General features: G+C 52.9%; 1 protein-coding gene across 10 annotated transcripts in view; it reads left to right on the top strand.

The window, feature by feature from the left end:
* Positions 1-14,601, top strand: part of ATP11A (ATPase phospholipid transporting 11A) — a 116,751-nt gene that overhangs the window by 64,955 nt on the left and 37,195 nt on the right. For 9 of the 10 annotated variants that reach the window (XR_003519066.2, XR_003519067.2, XM_027589024.2 and 6 more), the window contains 10 exons: positions 620-748; positions 2,711-2,814; positions 3,288-3,338; positions 5,865-5,929; positions 6,573-6,654; positions 7,777-7,927; positions 8,289-8,486; positions 11,221-11,394; positions 12,098-12,261; positions 13,600-13,671. Coding sequence is in view for 8 of the 10 variants with exons in the window: in XM_027589024.2 (XP_027444825.2) it covers positions 620-748; positions 2,711-2,814; positions 3,288-3,338; positions 5,865-5,929; positions 6,573-6,654; positions 7,777-7,927; positions 8,289-8,486; positions 11,221-11,394; positions 12,098-12,261; positions 13,600-13,671 (1,190 nt within the window). In the remaining 2 variants the exon portion in view is untranslated. The remainder of the gene's footprint in view (positions 1-619; positions 749-2,710; positions 2,815-3,287; positions 3,339-5,864; positions 5,930-6,572; positions 6,655-7,776; positions 7,928-8,288; positions 8,487-11,220; positions 11,395-12,097; positions 12,262-13,599; positions 13,672-14,601) is intronic. The other variant, XM_027589029.2, reaches the window with a different exon arrangement.

Genomic DNA, 14,601 nt, shown 5'->3' with positions numbered 1-14,601 from the left:
TGTCTGTTCTGTAGCTGGCCAGTTGGAGCCGAGAGGGCTCTGCACGGACAGCGTGAGACAGGGCCAGGCCAGCAGAGGTGCCCGAGGCCATTCAGGAAGAGTCTCCAGTGGTCCGTCACTAAGATCACGTTATCTCAAGACCGTCACGGCATAAATGGAATCACATAGGCTGCATTTGGGGACTGGTCCTCCACTCAGTCCATTCCTCTGAGTCCCATCCCCTCCTGTGCTTCAGGAACCCCTACCCCCCACGTCACAGCTGTTCACACCTGCCAGTTGAAGGGATTTTCTAGATCGACACCTTCCTGCAGGAATAATTCCCACTCAGACTCATTAACAAATACTTGAGCTTGTCTGGCTTGGGCTCAGTCAAGGATAATCGGGTTATGGGAGTTTGTCTATGTTTTCAGTGCAGAATATTCCATCATAATACGCTTTGATGCTCCGTGGGTCTAAAGTTGGTCCTTCGAGACCCTCACCTGGTCTTTCCATGGTTTGGGCAGAATCCCGGCACACAGTCCTTCCCTAGAGTGCCTCCCCATCCATACCTCTGCCTGCAGACACCGAGGCCCCTGCACCGCAGGGGCCGCCACACCGAGGCTGTCTGTCTGTCCTGCAGGTCGGGGACATCGTCATGGTCAAGGAGGACGAGACCTTCCCCTGTGACTTGATCTTCCTCTCCAGCAGCCGCGGGGATGGGACCTGCCACGTGACCACCGCCAGTTTAGATGGAGAGTCCAGTCACAAAGTACCGTGCCTTTCATTAGGGGCCCTGCACAGGGCACTGCACCAGCCACGCTGTGTGGCCAGCCGCTGCAGCACCGTGGTTGCAAACCCAGTGTTCCCAGGGGTTACGGAGAAACCGGGGGAGCTGGGCCGGCCACACGGCTCCTCACTTTGCTTCTCCCCACATCCCGCCATTGCCTGGCCCCCCCTCAGGGTCCATAGCCCACTCTGGTTAACAGAAATGACTTCATGTTCTTAGCTGTGTCACTGAGTGGAGGGACCAGGATGCAGGGAGTAGATTGTGGGAATTTGGAAATTTTTCATTTTACTGGTCAAAATTAGTGTCTTCACTAGATGGGATTATGTGAAAAGCCACACGAGAGTCTAGATTTTTGAGGACTATCACTTTAATGAGTGTCCTTTTGTTCAAATATCTTAATAAGGATTTTCTGAACTTAGAATTAATTTCTTAGAATGGAATTCTGTACTGCCAGTTGGTGCTACAAAACTTTAACAATCGCAAAAGAATAGAATATATCACTATTTAAAGATTTCATTATTTTTAAAACAATGGGAGCCTCCAAGGAGTTTAAGAAATTGGTGAGCATGGCTCAGTGGACCCAACCATGTCTGAGGCATTGGTCAATGGCAATTAATGGTGGGATTTCAATGGTGGGAAAGAGATATTTTCTTTCTTTTATGGATAATTCATATCATTGTATAAACCCTGTGGGACTTTTGAGGCACCTTTCCTATGTAGGCGTCCATCCCAAGAGGGCTAACATTCTGGCACAATCGATGGTATTTGTGGGGGGTGGAAGCCCCTGGGAGAGCCAGGTGACTGTGGTGTCAGGTGTCTGAGTGTGGGGATCACGTTCCCGTGTCCCTGACACCCGGTGAGCCACGTGGACCTTGGCTGTTGGCACCGGGTGGCCCCTCGTGCCCATCCTGCAGGAGGGCTGCCCCAGCATGGCTAGCACCTTTCGTGCGGTTGTGCTCAGTGCCCTGTGTGCTCTCTGACTTCATATCTGCACATTTGACCAGGGCCTGGGCGCTGGAGTTACTGAGCTCTTCCTGTAAAAGACACTGGGGCTCCTGCACTCGTCACAGTCACGGCCCGTATGACCTTGGGCAGGCATTTTTAACCTTTGCAGTTTTCAGACAGACCTGTCAGGGGCTCTTGTAGGATGTACTTAGAAAAATTCCCGACGTCCCAGGTGCACAGTAGGGCCCCCAGCGAGTTCTAAAAGCCGCTGCTGCTGTGATTTATCTCCCGCCTGTTTTGACCTGTGGTGCCCTTTCCCGCCCAGCACCTGATTGCCGGGAAGATGAGCGGACATTCAGAGATGCGCTGTCTCCACAGGCTCTCACGCTCGGGCTCCCAGCCCACCTGTTCCCGTTGGTGATGCCGTCCGGGCCGGTGCATCTGCACTGCCTGAGTCATGTTAGAAATGCTGTTCTCGGGCCCCCCGGACACACTGCATCGGAAACTGGGGGCCGGCCGGGCAGTCGATGTCCCGCGAGCCCACCAGGGTCTGAGGCGCGCTTAGGTTTGCGGGGCTGTCGGTGGATGCCGAGTGCGTGGCCATGCGGGGAGAGCGCCAGGCCCGAGCAGTTTGCGATGCCAGGGACAGCCCCTGTGCACACAGTAGGCAGCATATGAGTAAGAGGAACATTGACTCCTAGATTTGTTTCCTGACGGGTAGCCATCACAGGGACAGATGGAGATGTCCCGTTTTGAAGAAGCTCTCTCACGGCTTGAGGGCAGTGGGCTAGTGTGCCAGTGGCGCCTTGTGCTTCTGTAACTTGTTAACAACCCCACACCCTAGTCTGCGTTTACTGGTACATGACTTCCGTGTTCATAGTTCTCTCTGACACGGCACGGAGGCTCCGGACTCGGGCTTAGTTACAGGCACAGCAGGCGCTGGTACAGGCACAACATCCCTTGTTGGGTTGTGAATTCATTGTTCTTGTCGATCCGCAGACCCACTATGCTGTTCAGGACACGAAGGGGTTTCATACGGCAGAAGATATAGACGGCTTACACGCCACGATTGAGTGTGAGCAGCCCCAGCCCGACCTGTACAAGTAAGTCCGGGCGGCATTCCCTGGCGTCACCGCTCCCCCCACCCCAGCTGCTATTCTGCTCTCCACCCCGCCCATCTGGAAAGCATGTACATCACTGCTTAAAAATTAAGACCAAGCCAGAAATAAAACAGTTCACTTAATATTCTTATATATTTTATGTTCAGCAACATTAAAATCTGTAGCTATTTGTGCAAATATTTGGACTGGCTTAACGGAACTAAGTTTATTGAAGAAAAAGTGATTTTTCTGTAACTTGAGGAACTAGTTTTAAGGAAAATCCTTGGAGTCATGGGCTAATAAGGACAGAAAGTAAAAGAAGAAATGGGGAGGAAGCCGATGAGCTTTTGAGCAGGAACGCAGCCCTGGAGCGGAGCAGGCTCCCACCCTGGAAGCTGCAGACCGGTGCGGACGGCGGGTGGCCAGCCCGCCTCCCGCCCCAGCTGCACGGCACTGATCTGACTTCTTGTTGCCAGGTTCGTCGGCCGCATCAACGTCTACAACGATCGGAACGACCCTGTGGTGAGGTGAGGACAGCGGCGCTGTTGTCATCCGTGCTATCAGATTACAAATTCTGTTTGTAATCTTTGTTGCTGCTCCGTTGGGTTTGGAAAGTAGAATTCTGCTTTAGCAAAGGTCCAGGTCCTGCTCCCGCTGTCTTCTCTGGTTTCTCTTGTGAGTATAGCTGTTGGTGCCAACAAGCTGATGGCGCTCAGGGGAAGCAGTGTTAGGAACCCATCTGACAGTGAGCCACTGCCCCCTGAGAAATGCCCTTCAGCCTTTATGGATGAGGTTCTGCTGTGAAGCTGAGCCGTTTCTGACTTGAGGCCATTTGACTGGAGTGTATCATCTACTCGAGATCATCACTGGGGCACTGGTTCTAGATTCTCTCTAGATTTAAGGGGATGTGTCTCCTCTAGGGACCGTGTAGGTGGCAGGTGGCTGTGCTCACCTGCTTCATCATAGCAGTCTGGGATCCGTCACACCCACAGATTGTGACAAGGACCCGCACCCACAAGGTGGGCAGTGCCCCGGAACCAGCTGGTGCCAGACGCATGTGGTTCGCTCTCATCCAGCACTGGTTCTCTGCGTCCCCAGGCCTGTGGGTGTGTCGTCTGGACATAGTTTCCAGGTCTAGTGGGTCCTTGCTGTCGAGGTAATCGAGATGGACAGGGTAGGAAGTTGACTTGGAGTAGGATTTGGAGCTGACGTTTTCTGTAACCCCTGCCTCTCCTGTGTTGGAGAAATCATTTTTCTTTCCACTTAAGCCGTCTCCACATTGTCGATGTCCTGGTGTTACCTTGTGGGTCAAGGAAAACGGTTGCCTAGAAGTAGAAATAATCTCGGTAGGAGATAGATGGTAATAAATGTAAGACCCTGGGGCCCCTCTTGAAATTGTGTGTTTCGTGGAAATGGTTTGTGTGCTTCATGAGTCATGACCAAGCTCCATCAGCACGTTCACGGTGCTTCTGAGAGGTTGTGGAGGCACAGTCGTGGTCTTCCCGAAACAGATGCTAGTCTACAGGATGTTCCTAGTTTCTGTGCAGAAACAACCTGCATTTCTGGGTCTCGTGAGAAGTACTGCTGGAAGATGAAGTAGATTTGGATTTACTCAGAGTGCCGCTGGGATGAATCAGAAGAAATAAACGCTGTTGGCTTTTCCTGCTTCACGTTCAGACAAAGTTTAATGCTGAGTAGCTTGGGAAGGTCATAACTAATATATTTCACATGTTGATACTAATTCTTGCTTTGCTCTTTAAGTACTCACTATTCAGCAGACTTTTAATATTTGGGTATTACAGGTGTTTATAAATTCGCGATGTGAACGGTGATGAATGATATATCCCAGTTCTTCATCCATTCAGAGTGGTACTTCTTTGTCCTCCTGTCCAAACTAGAAGCAAAGTACTTTTTAAAATTATTTTTTGACCTCCCAAAGACACTTTTAAAAGGGCCATTTGTTTTCATAAGCACGTTCAACGGGCATTGTAAGCATGCCACTTGCAAAGGCTGACAGTCCTTGTAAGAGGACCAGACAGGAGTGTGCAGCCCTGGAGCGTCTGTGGCAGTCAGGCCCTGCATGAGAGCCAAGACCACGGAGCTGCCCTGGGCAGACGCGCCGGGTCAGGTGTCCTCTGGGCAGCAGCCTCCTGCCCTCGTCCTCAGCCGGATTTGGCCCTGAGCTGCGACAGCTAACTAGACGGAGCACGCCTAAGTCCGTGGCGTTCAGTAGGCTCTGCGCTTACTGTGGTGATGCGACGTTTCGTGCACTGAAAAATCAAGAGCACATGTCCCTTCACCCTGCAAATGAAATCAGTAGAATGCTGACAGCAACAACATTGCAGAGTCGCGTTCTGCTTCTTACTCTCTTCTAATGCCAGGAAGTGAGAAGCAGTGAGGAATCCACCAACAGGGGAGTCCCGAGAACATGAACCCCTAAAGGCAGAGGCGCGGCCTGTTGCTCACTGTTGAGTCTTGAGTGCTTAGGGCCCGCTTGCTCTTCGTGAGTGGTCTTTAACTTCCTTGGTTGTTGCTTCCCTGAAGTAGCAGGTGCAGAGGAGGCTCCAGATTTGGAGGCCACCTGCACGCAGAGGGTCCTTGTGGGTTTGACTGCCGTGTGGATGAATGCACACAGTGTTCCCATGTTTGAAAGTAAGACCAGATCTCACAAGACTCGTGGAGTCTCCCTGAGGATGTGGTGGGAACAGCTGAATCCTCTTGAGTCACAGACACCACCTTCTCAGAAATTTGGGGCCTTTCAGTTGGTCTGGGTGGGCTGGGAACCCGCATTCCTGACAAGGCCCCGCCAGAGAGTGGGCACCGCGAAGAGCCACCTGCCAGGTCTTTCTGCACAGCAGGTCTTACCTCCCAGGTTGGAGGCCACAGTCTCACATGGAGCCAGACTGACTTTCATAAACCAAATATAAGCTACTCCACGTTTAAATGATTTCCTCTTGAAACCAGGTCTGTTAGGCACAGGCCTCGGTTTCCCATCCTGGAGCGCCTTCTTCTGTCCGCCTCCTTGCCCTACTCTGCTGCTCCTATCTTTGCAGGCCCCTGGGGTCGGAGAACTTGCTTCTCAGAGGAGCCACGCTGAAGAACACCGAGAAGATCTTTGGTTAGTGTCTCAGTTAGTGAATTATTACTAACAGCTTCTAAAATTAAGGGTGCATTGAGCAGTTAAAGTCCGTAGTGCTGCTGTGAACGCATCTCGCCGTGCTCCGAGTTGGGCTCTGTGGCAGGGGTCATCAGCCTAAGAAAACCTGTCCTGGTGGATCGCCACCCCCCACGAGGCAGTGGTGTTTGAGGGTCCTTGCATATTGAGTGTCTGTAGTTTCTGACTCAAAAACATAAATTTATGTCCATGAGAGAACTCACACAACATAGTTCCGCAGGAGATTTCTTTTAAAGGCTGCATTTCTCTGGTGGTATCTCCCATCTCTATGGGTTATTTTTGTCTTTTAATTGAGACAACTTAAAAATATGCATGTGTGCCCTGTTTCAGAAAACCCAATATAGTAAAATCAGATTAGATTTTCAAGAAAAAGAGATTAATCTCTGCAGGAAAAAAAAAAGTATTTCTTTAGTCTGAAGGGTCCTGTTGTGGGACTCTTTTTATGAACATCTAGTTTGTCTAATGAAATTTAAAATATGATTTGTTTTGTCCACAATTCAGTTTTACTGTTGCTGTGTGTGACCTCCTATGTGAAGGCGAGATCCGCCTGTGTTATTGTTCTGATGTTGACTTTCCTGCTTTACAGGTGTTGCTATTTACACGGGCATGGAAACCAAGATGGCATTAAATTATCAGTCGAAATCCCAGAAACGATCTGCTGTAGAAAAGTGAGTCTCGGGACCCCTTGGAAGTGCGTAAAGCTCCATGACCTAAAACCATCATGAGCCCCTATAGACATGAAAGCATTTTCCTTCTGGCTCGATTAGTAATTCCGTTGTGGTCTCTAGGGAGCTGGTCACACTGGGTGTTAGATAGACAGTCTTGTTCTGCGGGGACACAAGTGACCACACACCTTCGGCCCACGTCTGCAGGCTCCCTCGTGTGGATGGCCAAAGTCCTGGCAACTCCTCTCACCGATTCAGGAAAACGTCAAAATTGGGTCACTTTCAGCTTTGGGTTGTTTCCTGAGGAAAGCATGAACAGAGAAAACAGTGTTATTTTCATGCAATGGTAAAATCCTTACGATGACAAACCAAGTATAGAGTTGAACTTGTGAGAAAACGTGGCCCAGAATTTTGTCTTCTTTGCCTTTTGTTCATGTGTATCCCTGACTTGAAGTGGTTATAAAATACTTAATTCAGAGCTATGCAGGACTTGGGGATCTTTGGGAAGACTGTGAGGGTCACTTCTGCCTGCTCTCGGCAAGTTGGTCTCAGCGTGATCATGGGTCTCTCTGTCCATTGACGGCTGTACCAGATGTGAAAATGGAGATTTGGCTCTCAATACGCAAGAATGATTTGTTTCTAGATGTCTACACTGATGAATAGGTTTCAGAAATAGATACTGGAAAATGAAGCCTTTTTCACAAGATCCACTAAGACATTGGCCAGGGATTCAGTATTTTTCCGGTTCTGAGGGCCTCTCCCTCCCTCCTTCCCTGGTGGTAATCTCTAAATTTGGCCCTCCCTGGCTGACACTTCATGGCAGAAGACTTGACTTCTGGATGTCCTTAGTCATAGACTCCCAGACCACGTGGTCAGCAGCGTGGCCGCGTGCACCACTCTCCGGTTTTCAAAACCTTCCCTGTGGCCCCTAGAAGCACACGCCTGTGGTCACGGGAGGAACTCAGATACATGCGAACTTCTGTTCTCATTCTTGCTGTGCCAGCAGATGGTGGGGGGCTCCTTTAAAACATGTTGCTCTGCGTCTTCGTGGTACGTTTGTCTTGGCGAGTGAGAAAGGTTCTTTAGCAAGCGATCACTAAGTATTGTTGCTGTCTTGTGTTTTAGATCCATGAACGTGTTCCTCATTGTGTACCTCTGCATTCTGATCAGTAAAGCGCTGATAAACACCATCCTCAAGTACGTGTGGCAGAGTGAACCGTTCCGAGACGAGCCGTGGTATAATCAGAAAACCGAGTCAGAAAGACAGAGGAACCTGGTACGGAACATGCCCCCCTTTGCAGTGATCAGAAACACCCTGTCGGCCATTGTTACGAAAACGTGGCAGGAGAATGTGAGGTTTTGACTGACGACATCTTTGTAATAGAGATTCGGAAGGTATAACCATTGCCCCCTTACCCTGGTTGCTGCTGTCTTATTTGGGTATTTGAGTGTACGGTCTGGAAAGGGATTGGCTCCCACAGTAAGTTCAGGAGGGGTGCAGCATGAACGCCTCTAGAACCCGGCACAGCGTCCTGTCTTGAGAGAGTGCCTGTATTTGTAAATAGCACCCGTGCGATCCGAGCAGAGCTCTGAGATGCTGGCGAGGGGGTGCAGGAAGTCACGCGGCGCTCTCTCAGTTCCTCAGGGCGTTCACGGACTTCCTGGCCTTCATGGTCCTTTTCAACTACATCATTCCCGTGTCCATGTACGTCACGGTGGAGATGCAGAAGTTCCTGGGCTCGTATTTCATCACCTGGGATGAAGAAATGTTTGACGAGGACACAGGGGAGGGGCCCCTGGTCAACACCTCGGATTTAAATGAAGAATTAGGGCAGGTCAGTATGTGCGGCGCCCTCTTCCCGGCTTTGCGGCTGAGCGCGTCCCTCTGTGTCCCCTTCCCAGGCGCGTGGATTCTGAGTGATCCCTGTCACGGGGGCACATTATCCGGGTGGTCCAGTGAAAAGTTTTCTACTTCGATTCACCCCTAGAGATGCATATCCCACAACTCATGAAACACAACAGCACGTTGGCTTTTTAAACTTTATTTATATGACAGTTGATAGTGCTTTTCTATACACAGTTTATGCAGCATCAGCTGCGTTAGCTGGTTGCTACAAGCTCACCCATGGCCTTGTGTAAGTGGTGCTCATTCTGGGTTTTAACGCTGTAAGTTGGGTGAGTCTCTACTTTACAAGCATTGCACTCAGCTCTTACGCCAGATGTCCTTCTCTGAACTCAGAGTGAGCAGTTTTCCTTGATTTAAAAATGAGCAAAGTGAGACCTCAGCGTTCCAGTGGCTTGGTGTATCGCAGACCTCAGACACCTCATTGCAGCCCTGCTGTTTGCTGACATTGGTGGCTGAGCTCTGTGCACCTGAGTGTCTTAATCTGTAAAATGGGCGTGGTTCCGTATACCTGCCCTGCCACAGTCCTGTGCTGAATGGGGCCTCAGAGCTGTGGTGTGCACTAGGCTGCCTGGATGAGGGGCAGAGCCTATGCGCGCCTGTGCACTAGACCCAGACCTCAGCTGCTGCTTCCCTGGGACACCAGCTCTGGAAAGGCCCGCCGCTCTGGCCCTGACCCTTTCCTAAAGAGCGTTTGGTAAACGGTAGTTCACTCATTTAAAAAAAAAAAAAAGTAAGAAATTTGGGGGAGTAGTTTTGCAAACAGGGCCATTTTAAAGATTTTATTTATTTGAGAGAGAGAACGTGCACACAACAGGGAGTGGAGGGGCAGAGGGAGAGAACCTCCAGCAGATGCCTCACTGAGCATGGAGCCTGACGTGGGGTTCAGCCTCACGACCTTGAGATCATGACCTCAGGTGAAATCAAGAATGGGATGCTTAACTGACCGCGCCACCCAGGCGCCCCACAAACAGGGCCGTTTTAGCCTGGCCGCTGAAATCTGCCCCAGAGGGCAGTCTGTAAATAGACGCTCAGACGTAGCTGGGGACCCCCTGCCTCCACCCCCTTGCGTCACAGGTACTTGTTACCAAGAGAGAACTTGCTTACTGATGAGCGTGGGTTTCAGGGCGTCCCTCCAGCGCATGCCGCTCTGCAGGCTGTGGTCTGTTCCCAGACGGCCGCACGGAAACCCTGACTCGGTCACCGGCGCTAGAATAGCTTTACGTCTGCGTAGTTCACATCCTTGGCAACAATACACAGTTCATGCTGTGTCTTCCTGAGAAATTCTTAGAGGAAAGCATCTTTCTGTAACAAGAAAAGTGTGGAGCGGTGGTTAGTACAGTGAATTTGACTCAAATTATCTTGTAACACTGGCATTCTGGAGGTTTGTGGAAAGTTGTTTCAGAAGACGGGGCCTCCAGGGCGCCTGGGTGGCTCAGTCGGTGAAGCGTCTGCCTTCGGCTCAGGTCATGATCTCGGGGTCCTGGGATCGAGCCCCATGTCAGGCTCCTTGCTCAGTGGGGAGTCTGCTTCTCCCTCTGCCTCTGACCCTCCCCCTACTTCTGCACTCGTGTTCTCTCTCTCTCAAATAAATAAAATCTTTAAAAAAAAAAAAAAGATGGGGCCTCCCGAGATGTTCGTTATTATTGTTGATCCACACTCTGAAAAAAGTCAGGTGGCGGTTACTTCAAAAACCATAGCCACTGTGCCAGGGACCTGTCACACGCAGGCTCCCTTCTTGCTCCTAATTGTCCAGAGCACAGGGAGAGGTTCAGTGGTGTTTTGGGCAAGCGTTTGGATGGCAGGTCATTTGCTGTGTCCTCCCAGCTTACTTGTAAAACCAGGCGCCCAGGGAAAAGGCATTTTCTGCAGAGGGATTAAGACAAAAGAGAACATTTTGCTGAGACTAAGTGAAGAAGGCAGACCGTGAAACACTTGGCCGGTGTGTCTCCTCTGCTTCCTGCGCTCCTGCACTTTGGCCCTTACACTTTGCCTCCTGTGCGTGTGCCGGGGGCAGCGAGCAGGTCTCAGCCGGTGGGGACACCCTCCCACTGTTCTGTCGTCCAGAATTCCGCTGTTACTCCTGATGCACACAGAACCAGAATCGGGCCCAGTGCAGAGCTTAACACTGGGTATGGTTTTCGGCCTGAAATCTGTTTTGCCCTTTTGCTGGAGTTCTGATTCTTGTGTCCTAAACGGTACTGTGAACTTTGACCTCCCAGACCTTACAGAGGAAGTTCAGGTTTATCCTCCCTGTATCCTTGATTTTCTCATTAGAGAGGATTCAGGACTCCCCCCGCCCCGAGTCTCTCTTTCCGAGAAGCGGCAGACCAGCTCCATGCAGTGCTTCCATCCGCAGACTGAGAGACAACAGGAAAACCATCGTTTCCTGGGGAGAGCGAAGCCCTCGCCTACACCTCCTGCACGGCTGGATCGGGACCGCTCAGCCCTGGCAGACGCTGGAGGAGGCTGGGGAGCTGGCCTGCGTGCGGTTCCGCCTGCCCCAGCAGTGTGGGGGGGGCCGCCCGGAGAGGCCCCTTCCTGTGGGGAATGTTGATGTTAGGAAGCGAGGCTGCGCTGGGGTCTGATTTGGCGAGTGGCTCCTTCTCTGAGAGGAGGTCATGCAGCCCTGGCCAGCCCCACGCAGCGGCACCATGTGTCCGCAGGTCGAGTACATCTTCACGGACAAAACTGGCACGCTCACGGAGAACAACATGGAGTTCAAGGAGTGCTGCATCGAGGGCCACGTGTACGTGCCACACGCCGTGTGCAACGGGCAGGTGCTCCCCGGTACCTCTGGCATCGACATGATCGACTCCTCCCCGGGCGCCGGCGCCAGGGTAGGTGGCCACGCCCCCCGTACACACACATGCATACACAGACACATGCCCCATGTGTTCACATGCACACGCATGTACACACAGGCACACATGCACACATGCCCAAGTCCTGTGGCTCCGGACCTCAGCATCTCCGGGAGGTGCTGTGACCCCTCACCATGGTCACATGGTCAGTGAGAAGATCATTCCCAAAACCTTGGTGACCGCAGAGCCCTGTGCAAGGTCCCCTGGGGACGCAGGGCAGCTCACCTTAGCAGGCGACGCAGTGATATCTCCTAGAGACCAAGGGCACCGTATCCCCTGCCACGTCTGCCTCAGACGGTTTCCACATGGAAACTGCTCTTTCGGGGCAGTCTCAGAGGAAGGACCTGTGGTCTGTGGCCCATCTGGGCCTCGGCCACACCCCAGCACCCCTGGGAAGGCGGTCAGGGCTCCCCCAGGGCATCCAGGCTCCCGGACGCCGAGTTCACCTCCTCTGACCTTGAACCGGTGCCCTCCCCTCCCCTACTGAGGAGTGCTAGAGAATGAAGAGAAGCCACGCTTCCACTCCCCCCGTAAGCACCAGACCCGAGACTAATTCATGGCTCCTGAGCCCCACAAGTGGCACGTGCTGTTTTATTGTTCCCTGTCTTCTGCGTGTTTTCTGTGTACTTGAAGATGATATGGCATAGATTTGGGGGGGATTTGTGCCATGCTTGTACAGGAGCGAGAAGAGCTGTTTTTCCGGGCCCTGTGTCTGTGCCACACCATCCAGGTGAAGGATGACGATGACGTGGACGGCCCGAGGAAGTCACCAGACTCGGGGAAATCCTGTGTGTACATCTCGTCTTCTCCCGACGAGGTGGCCCTCGTCGAGGGTGTCCAGAGGTAGGTCTCTGGGCAGGTCTGGCTCGCGGGGGCCGTGCCGACGCGGTCGTCCCTGACTGTGGGCCGGTCCTGGAGCGTCCGGGGGTGGCCCCTGTGCCCGGGACCCTTGCTGCGGGGTGGGCGGGCAGGTGGAGCCTTCGTGCCCCGTGTCCTCCACCTCCTGCTGGCGGGCGAGGGTCCCTCCCGCTCACAGCCTGCCACCGGCGTGAGAAGCAGCCGTTAACACTGCCGGAATCCGTCACTGTCTTTTCAGCTTCGTTATTTTCCATAATCCCGTCTTCTGTATCACCTGTTCCTTCTTTTGCTTCTTCACCCTCGCTGTGATTACAGCCAGTCGCTTCTGCTTCTCAATTACAGCATTTTTTATTTCGGTCTGACTGGTTTTTAGGTCTTTTATCTCTGCAGACAGGGTTTCTCTGTGTCCTCTATGCTTTTTCCAAGCCCAGCATTCTTAGGACTGTTGTTCTAAATTCTTGTTCAGGCGCGTTGCTTATGTCTGTTCGGAGTAAACCCCTGGCTATGGATTTTCTTTATCACAGTCTTAAATGGGTGGTTCTCCTCACTTCTGTTAAAGATGCAGACAGTCTTAGATGCACTTTACGGCAAGTTGTCTTTGTCCGTCCTAACGAGCGCTCAGAAGTTAGGACGGGCTGTGCCTGCCAGCCATGGTAGACTCACCTCCAGGAAGCCTGTCGGCTCGAGCTGGGGCGAGTGGACACCCTCACCCTACAGTCCCATGGCCCCCTTGCATCATTGTGGCCACAGCGGTGTGGGGCTGACACGTCCACCTCCCCATCTCTGAGCTCCTGGCGTCCAGGAGCCATGCCCTTGTCTCTGCACCACAGCACCGGGTGTGCTGGTGGAGGAGCGGGGGTTACGTGGTCCACGCTCTGCAGACGTTTGTTGACTGGCTGCTGGCTCTGGATCATGGTTCCCTTATCAGTACAGTGAGAGGGTTGTCCTGGAGACTGACAGTCTCCCCGGGTCCTTGTAATTGTGGCATGGCGACCCTGGCTAAGAGCCCCGCTGCTCAGTAAGCAAGAAGGGGTCCCTACAGGGGCCAGTCCACACACCCGCCCTTGTCCTTCTGGAACCCGCTGACGCTTACCAGTCCGAAGGCGGGATAGGTCAGAAATTCTGTTCACTCTGGGAGAGTTTCTTGAGACGGCGAATAAACCACTATTTTAATTTCCTTAGTGTGTAATTCATTCAGTTCGCAACCTCTGTTTCACCACAGTTATTTTTCTTGACAAGAAAGCTTTCCCCAGACTTAAATAATGTCTGAAGGAGGAGTGTCAGAACTAGAAATTGAGCTCTGACTTGCCCTCCTCTTTGCAGACTTGGCTTCACGTACCTGCGGCTGAAGGACAACTACATGGAGATCTTAAATAGGGAGAACGATGTGGAAAGGTGAGCGCACTGCGCGTTTATGCCACAGGTGGGAAGACTCATGCTCACTGCGGGCTTCGTGGGGAAACCCCAGTTCCCTGTGCCACTCGCACACCTTCCTCCCCTTCCTCTGTGACGGCCCCGCAGCGTCGCCCGCAGGCTGGGCGGTCAGAGTGGCGGCTGGCCAGGTGGCGTGGCGCCACCAGGAGCGCTCGCTCGGAGCCGTCCCAGATGAGGCTCTAGGCGTCCCTGCAGCGTCTGGGCTGTATGACGCTGAGTGGCCCCACGACGCCACACTCCCCTGTCTCCAGACGCCCTGCAGTCAGTCTGAGCCACTCTGATGCTCATGGCTCCCGTTCTTCTGTCTCCAGGAACCACATGTGTTCGGTGTCATGACCGTGTCTGTCAGAGACGGCTGGTCCCAGAGACGGAGGGCGTATCTTGAGTCTTGGCTCGGAGCTCCGTCTTTCCTTTCTAAATAAACTTGTGATAACGGGTACAGGCAAAGACAGGTGGCAGAGAACATAAGGCTTCGTGTTTGTGGCCGCAAAAACCCTTGGATTTTAACGTTTCCTTAAGAAACGTGAACTCCTGCGTGAGCAGGAGCGGTGAGCCCCGACTGGAACTGGCTGCTGGTCCTAGGTCGGCGCAATGGCACTGTCCCTGGGGCGCTGGCAGCTCGGGGAGCTGAGCGACCACGTGCGGAGGGCAGACCCCCGCCTGCTGTCGGGCTCCCGGCTCCACCCGAGGCGACGGGCTCCCGTGGAGGGGAGGACGCCCTCGGGGTGCTGCCCAGCGGGGCACGGGCCCCCCTCCAGCTTGCAAGCCGGCCGGCACCGTGAGGCTCACCGCCCCCAGAGCCGCAGCTGGGGTCTCTGGACCCCGAGGAGTTCCCAGAGGCATGTGTCCGGGGTGGCTGAGCTACTGTCAGTATTTCAACTGCCAGCAGAG

The sequence above is a fragment of the Zalophus californianus genome, chromosome 3 (assembly GCF_009762305.2).
Source record: "Zalophus californianus isolate mZalCal1 chromosome 3, mZalCal1.pri.v2, whole genome shotgun sequence".
NCBI classification, from domain to species: Eukaryota; Metazoa; Chordata; class Mammalia; order Carnivora; family Otariidae; genus Zalophus; species Zalophus californianus.
Note: the sequence above shows the minus strand (reverse complement) of the source record. Positions and strands in the feature narration are given on the sequence as shown.